This window comes from Embiotoca jacksoni, unplaced genomic scaffold (assembly GCF_022577435.1).
Source record: "Embiotoca jacksoni isolate LCO1_2020_lvr unplaced genomic scaffold, fEmbJac1.0.p SCAF_29, whole genome shotgun sequence".
In the NCBI taxonomy this organism is placed as follows: Eukaryota; Metazoa; Chordata; class Actinopteri; family Embiotocidae; genus Embiotoca; species Embiotoca jacksoni.
This window is the reverse complement of record NW_027185380.1, coordinates 2,103,903-2,111,640: the sequence shown is the minus strand read 5'-3', so window position 1 is coordinate 2,111,640 and position 7,738 is coordinate 2,103,903. Positions and strand designations below refer to the sequence as shown.

General features: G+C 39.5%; 1 protein-coding gene across 1 annotated transcript; it reads left to right on the top strand.

Annotated features, from left to right (window-relative positions):
* The first annotated feature begins 2,201 nt into the window (after nucleotides 1-2,201).
* Nucleotides 2,202-6,979, top strand: akirin2 (akirin 2). The gene is made up of 5 exons (XM_069161593.1): nucleotides 2,202-2,751; nucleotides 3,781-3,915; nucleotides 5,014-5,163; nucleotides 5,273-5,344; nucleotides 6,475-6,979. The coding sequence occupies exons 1-5, from the start codon at nucleotides 2,586-2,588 to the stop codon at nucleotides 6,483-6,485; spliced, it is 534 nt and encodes a 177-aa protein (XP_069017694.1). The 5' UTR covers nucleotides 2,202-2,585; the 3' UTR covers nucleotides 6,486-6,979.
* Nucleotides 6,980-7,738: the final 759 nt, after the last annotated feature.

The window sequence follows — 7,738 nt, the reverse complement described above, 5'->3', positions numbered from 1 at the left end:
TTTTTGCCTACAGTTGTTTGATTTATTAATTGATGATGGAAAACACAGGTCAGGACACATTTTTGCTTCATCCATCCAACAGTCACTGATTCAACAGGAACATAAAGAGGAAGCCATACCCTGAGCTGATGGACACTCACAGCCATCAGTGATGTTTTACTGCCCCCTTGTGGAAGATCTAATACTCCTAATAATGGCAGCCTTTCTGAGGAGTGAGAGAGCATGTCTCCACATGAATGTTGAGCTTTGTTAACATCACTATGGTTACTTCTCACCACAAAAGTGACGAATTGCAAGTAAACAGCAGCCACAGCCTCCTCTGACAGCCACATCTGCTTTGTTCTTTTTTATCTCTTGGCTTACAGAGATCCGGAAATTGCAACATCTGTTCACACAGATGTCCACAGGATTTTGTTTCATTTATCTACAAATGGCTCCAGTCTGGAGAAAGCCATGAGACCGGTTTACTGTACCATATGTCCAAGGGGGAAAATATAACACATAAATAAATAAACACTCCAACAATCTATTCGTCATTTGACAGAAATGTATTTAGAAGACTTTTTAAAAATGTATGTACCTAGTCCAGGGGAAGTCTAGACATAACACGTTATGACTCCCCACTCGTCCTGTTTCCAGCCGAACAGTATGAATCAAGATTCAGCACCATTTATGCGTCTTCAGAGATGAGCATTGATGAAAGCAATAAAAAAATAAAAAGAATTCACTGGTTAGCCCTGAACTTACCACATCAAACAAAGACAATCCTCTAACTCGCAGCTCCTAAACCAAAAAACAAATGCACAAAAGGGTTTCTCGCTCCAAAACTGCTTATCAGATAGTCTATATTTACAAAAGTGCTGTGTACAAATGTAAGTTACGCTATTTAAAAACACCACTACTAACTCAGGATGATCAGAATCACCAAAACGATCGTCCCGGGCCACCAACATTTACATGACCGGACATTACCAAGTGAAAGTGCTCATTTGTGAGCTGCTTTTTTCTGCCTCATGTGGAGCTCAGTCTTTACATTTTAGAAGCTGCTCAAACTCAACAAGCAATTTGAAGACATCGCTGTATGGCTTTCAGGACAACATGTTTATAAACCATCAACTTAGATCGGAGAAATATTACCTAGATTTTCTACTTGCACCATTCTTTAACTTAAGAATTTGTATCGCTGACTGGATCTGGTCAACTTTCCAGCTGTACATTGTGAGGCTTTACGTTTTTTTTTTTTTTTTTTTTTGCCTCAGGAATAAGTGTTGACATACAAGTGGCTAACATCCTGTTGCACAGTTCACAATATGAGTGTGGAAAGATGTGGGTGGCAAAAGTGGTACCGATGGAAATGTCTCAAACGTTTGTGTGTGTGTGTGTGCAAAGAGGGTTGTTTCAAAACTAAAAAGTCAAAGAGTTTGATGATCTGTAAGCTTTGAAAAATAGTAGACTACTTTAATATCTATTTATCAGTGTTTAATCGTCACACACAGTCCCATTTTATGAATATTTGTTTTTGGTTTTTTTACAACTTCATTAATTTACTATCAATTTGAAATGATCCACAGATAATTGCTGACCACTAATTTAACAGACCTCACTGCAGTTTTATTGTTAACTTTGAACAAATTAATTCTTGGGCAGTACCATTGCTATTGTCTTTTCTGAACCGGCCATATCAACATGTGTCAAGAGAGAGTACTTGATACTGTACTCATAAAATACTGCTGCGAAAATACATCAATATACGTCTCCTTTAAAACTGCATCCAGTAGTTTTCAATCAATGTGTGTGCATATTATGATTATTTAAATACAAAATTAAAAAACATTAGAGTGAAACAATAATGATTGAAGTAAATATTTCCTCTTAAATTCTCAAAAGTGAACCCTCCTGTATATGTATGTGTAAAGGGTAAATGATTGGTCCATAAAACAAACGATGAGTCATTTGTGTGCACGCCCAGCAAAAAGTTTTGATTCAAAAGTTTTTAAGTGAAACAGAAACTTTTGCTTGGGCTTATGGGAGGGAGGACTAAAAAAACAACAAAAAAAAACAAAATTTAAAAGGACAATGTTTTCTGGGTTAACGGGAAATGTAGTATTCAATATAATGACAGTAATCGACACAGCGCGCCTTAGAAACTACAACTACCAACACGAGGCGGTTTTTCTTGCGCATGCGCTGTTCCAAGCAGATAGGAAGGAGTGAAAAGTCCGCTCGCCCGGTCCGTCGTGATTATTGCCCACCCGACGATGCGGTAAAAATCTACCATCATCTGATTCCCCACCGCGTTTATCCGACGTTATTTCATCCCGATTGCGTAGAGATATATCCGGCGACGGAAACATCGAGATATTTTTGTCGTTGAAAGCCGCAGGCGAGAAAAAAAAAAAGAAAAAGAAAAGGAAGTACGGATTTGTCTGCTGCCCGGAATCGCTAAGCTAACGCCAGCTAGCACTAGCAGCGCGGACCCGGGGCCCAGATCGGCGACTTCCTCCGTTGAACAAAGAAGTTCAGGTTTCTCCTCCTCTTTTTTTTTTTTTTTTTAGAGTATTTCTGAGACATTTTTTAAAAGCGCGATGGCTTGCGGAGCTACTCTGAAAAGGACTCTGGACTTTGATCCATTAATGAGCCAGGCGTCCCCCAAAAGGAGGAGGTGCGCCCCGATCATGTCTCCGGTGTCGCCGCAGAAATATCTGCGTATGGAGCCCTCTCCTTTCGGGGAAGTGTCCCGGCTCACCACAGGTAGGAGGAGACGCACTCCGCGTTTTGTATTTCAACGCAAAAAAAAAAATCAAAAGTGTTGTTTTACTGCCGTGTTTTAATTGTGAACTGGACTACGTTAGCGTTTCTCCCGTCGACCGTCAAGAGTCGTGTTGGTGGCGTCGAGACGAAACTCCAGAGGAAATGTTGTCAACTTAAAGGGAGTTTTATTGTTGTGACTGCTGCTGGTGGACAAACTCGTTGGAGATAGTTTGATGTGAATCCTTGTTCTCGTGTGATGAATTCGGCATACATTGAATGGCAGGTTTTTTTTTTTTTAAATCACTGAAATAAGGGTACTAGGTGTTATTTTGGGGGATCTGGATTAAGTGTGGGAATAACATGTAATGGGTTAATGTTATACTAATAATCTGTGTTTTTTTTAAAAAACAAAGCTAGGTGATGTGCTGATATTTGATTGTATCGTGATGAGACCAGATATTGTCTTGCGTTTTAAATAATTGTTGTCTTTTCCTGGTTTTATAATGTCCGTTTCAGTAAAGTGATGGCATCTTCTGAACTTACCAGACTGCTGTCACTGTTTTTTTTTTAATTATTTTGTCTTTACCCAGTTGGTCATGATGTCCACATTACTGATGGATATTTATCCAAACTATCTCATTATGAAATGATTTTGTGAAAGCACCAACAGTATCGCGGCAATATCCATATCGAGGTATTTGGTCCCTTTTGCCCAGCCTTTCTTTAAAAGTCTCAAGTCATTATGTCCCTGAATGCATCACCGAGGCCACATGAAGTAATCAAATCTGTGACTGCTGCAGTTTCTTTGTCTCCATTTTCAATAAATTACTTGTGTGTGAAGATGCCAGTTAATAATAATAATAAAAGGGAGGCTGTAGGTTGGTGGTTCGATCCCCAGCTCCTCCTGTCCACACGCATAAGTGTCCTTGAGCAAGACACTGAACCCTAAAGGTGTGTTGTAAGTCGCTTTGGATAAAAGCGTCAGCTAAATTGTAATACACGGGGCACGTCTTTTTCTTTCTGTTTCAGAGCAAATCCTACACAACATCAAACAGGAGTACAAGCGGCTGCAGAAACGCCGACACCTGGACAGCACTTTCCAGCAGGCCGACGGCTGCTGTCCTCTGGATCTGCACAACGTTCAAGGTGGATTGGCCCTCCCAGGTAGCTACAAAGCACTGCTTCCAGAAAGGATACTCAGTTTTTTTTTTTTTTTTTCTCACAAATTCATCAACCTCCTCTTTGAGCTCAACATTTAAGGGATAATATAAACTGCTGTCAGTTATTTATCATATGGATTTTCAACCATTAGCATTAATCAATGTAGGAAACTTAAGGAGTGTGAAGGGCAAAAATGTCCCAAGAAATTTCAGAATTCCTCTAAAAACTGTGATAAAGGGCCAAAAAAAAAACTTTTATATTTACAGATTTATGTCAGTATCCTAATCCTACTTCAAGATTGAATTATATATATTTTTTAATTAATTTCCTTTCTGTTCACTCTAGGGATGATCATTTTAAGAAAAAGGAAAAAATACTATTTAAAATTTGTTCATGGGATGACAACATCTAATAGGTCATTGTTAAAAGTGTGATATTCAGATTGAATAAGCATTTTGTCAGCCCTTCGTTATTAAGCGTAACACTGCCCTCTTGTTCCCCGTTTTCTCCTGGAGGATGAGTTGATTTGGCATGACCCGTCATCTCCGTCCTCATTTTACTTTTGGAATTACAAGCGACTGTGGGGAAATCCCGCCGCCTCAGCCAGCTCCCAAAGAGGAAGAAGAGTGGATGGAATTTCGCATTTATTTTTTCACTTTCTTTTCTTATGAAGTGGGTCTTTTTCCCCCCCCCCCCATCAGTCCTATTGTAAAAGTGAAATTAACCGAGGCTCTGGCAGGGAGTATACATGAGGCATTGCAGGGAATTCTCCACTGAGTCTGTCGCGCGCAGTACAGATTATAAAGACCTTTATGGTTTTATAATTGAAATTGAGTTGACACAATGCAGAGTGGAAAGGAAAACATTAAACTCGGGTTCAAGTGGAACAGAATCTGCTTTTCCAATGTTAAACTGAAGTCAAAGGTGCTGTCAAACGAATGGTGAAGGCTTTTTTTTCCCTCGTCGATAACTGCTCAGCGTTAATGCGGTGACACATCGGCCTAATATTTCCAACGTGAGACTGACACTGTTGAAGTGCTCGTACTGTGTTTTAAAGCCATCCGTCCCGTATTAATTGTGCGATACTGACTCTCCTTACAGGTACGTCCGCGGGTGCCTCATCTCCCACCCGGAAAGAACAGCCTTTATTCTCCCTCAGACAGGTTGGGATGATCTGCGAGAGACTACTGAAGGAGCGGGAGGACAAAATCCGCGAGGAGTACGACGAGATACTGACAACAAAGCTTGCAGGTATAAATTTCTTTATAAATGGTTTCGAAGACAAATTGTTTTGCGTGATCCAGACCGATTGACGGTAATTGCTTCTTTTGTGGTTTTTTTTTTTTTTTTTTTCCAACAGAGCAATACGATGCATTCGTCAAGTTCACGCATGACCAACTGATGCGACGGTTCGGAGAGCAGCCTGCCAGCTGTAAGTGTACTCAGTATTGTTTAACGGTTTAAACTAATCTGGCCTCTTCAGGTTCGAGTCCATCACATGTCGTAAACTATGAATGGTTAAAAAAAAAAAAAAAAAGAGAGAGAGTTGACCAGGGGAGGGGATTCAGTGTCTCCTGATTTTTGCGAGTGCTGAAATTGCTAATTTTTCTCAAGGATTTCCCCCCATTGATTAAGGCATTGTCTCTAAAGGGACGTGCACGCACATCTGCATTTGTAGCACAGCCAATAGGAACGCCTCCTCTTTCTGAAATGACCTCTGATTGCCCTACAGTTTTTTGTCACGGGCTCCATTTTCCAATGCCTGAATACAGAACCGATAGGAGGCGAAGAAGCCCAGTGGTCTCTCAGGTTACTAGAATTACAATATACTAATACAAATCCTCTGCTTACCCCGGCTTTAAATACATACATTAAGAATAGAGATGAGTTTTAAATGCCATCTATTTTTATCATCTGAAAGCAAACGTCAGTCCTTCCGTGCCTCCGTCTACATCCAAAGTTACACGGGAATCAGTGCATGTCTTTACATTCAACGCAGCTGTCAAAGCTGTGGCTAAGCTTCACAAATGACAGCAGCTAGGGATATAAGAAGGAGTGATGATGTAAGACTGTCTGACATGACCAAAGTATTTTCCACAGTATTCTGTAAGAGCGAAGCCTTTCAGTGTCCCCCAGTCATTGTCGTAATAACCCACAATCAGCTCATGCTGTCCGAGTCAGATAAAGCTGCAGTCAGGTCGGCATTAATGACAATCTTATTCTATGCCAAGTGTTTATAGGAACTCACAAAACCAGTATTTGTTCCTCTCCTGTGTAAAATAGTGGATGAAAGACTATGAGAACAGTTAAAAATGTCGTTTTAACTGTTCTGATATAACATCAGGACAAACGAGAGGTTTTGTGATCAGTAAAAAAAATGTACTATTTTGAAACGAGTAGATATTTGAGGCAAACTCCCAATTGAATTTTTTTTTTAACAAGAAATGTGGTGTTAAGACGGAACAGGCTTCTGAAATTCATTTATTCAACCTTTATTTATAAATCTCACGTTTTATCAAACGTGTTAATGTTGTTGATATTCACAAATGTTTCTCTCCACAGATGTTTCCTGAGTGTCAGCGTCGGATTTCTGACCATACCATTCGCTGCGAGCTACTCCAGGGACTCAGTGTGTCTAGTTGGACTTTTCTCCTAGCTGTGCCATACCGCCTCTATGTGGACTCACTGCCTCAGGCATCAGTTAGTGGCATCAACGTTTGCTGTTGCTCCCAGAAGTTAGGAGGGGCTTCCCGCTGCCAACATGTCCGAGGACTCTCTGCGACTCTACCAGTGGCCTCTTAACTGCTGTGTCGATATTTATTTGGCTTTGTTCTGATGCCTTCGTAAAAGGCTGACTGCCACCACACACTTGGCCTTTTCATTTTACTTTATTTTTGTCTTTGTTATTTTCACAGAAAGGATGTTAGCTGTGCAGCTTTTCTGTATGTACTTTAAACAAAACAAAAAAAACAACAAAAAAAAGGGATTGGATGTTAATGAGTGGAGGAAGGCAGCTTTCAGACTGGACTCCAGGAGCGGTTGTCTTTTTTTTTTTTTTTTTTTTTTTTTTCAACATTGTTTTAACTGTACTGTTGATTACATTTGTATACACTGTATTTTTTTTTTTTTTTTTTTTGCTTGACTTTTGTTCATTGTACCAAAATTTTATGATTTTAGTTGCTGTAGGTATTAAGGGGCTCTGATTCAAGAAGAATAAGTAAATAAATAAAGTCTTTCCACAACTGTTTGTTTTGGCTTTGCAGTGATTTTTCAGCTCTTGTTTGTACATCATCAGAATTGTTATGTATGTATATATGTATATCTTTAAGTCAGAGGAAATGAAGCATTAAACAATTCTGAAATGAACTGTCGTTCCAGAGACTGCGCCTCCCAAGATTTGAGATAAAACAAACTTTGGTGTCAATATTTATCATTTGCACTTTTTTAATTTAAATTTTTGTTTCGTTAACTCTTCATAGCTCCAGGTCATTGTTTTAATAACTTTTCTGCCATTATTATTTGCCTTTTTCTTTAGTAGCATACCCAGGGGTTAAGTGTGTTCACTACATTTCTACTTTCTGTTTTTACATTATGTATTTAAAACAGAAAATTGCTTATTTTGACGTTGGAATTTAACGTTATATTAATGTATTTAAGGTTTCAGTGTTTTTGAGGTAATTAAAAGGACCGGATGGAAGATACTGATTTACGGGAGAAGCGGGGATTAAAATCAAACGCACCGTTTTCTATTAGTTGTGACGCTGTTCTGGAGCGAAGCCTGTGATTGGTCGAGCTCAGAGGAAGCGGCGTTGTAAAGGAGGAAGTA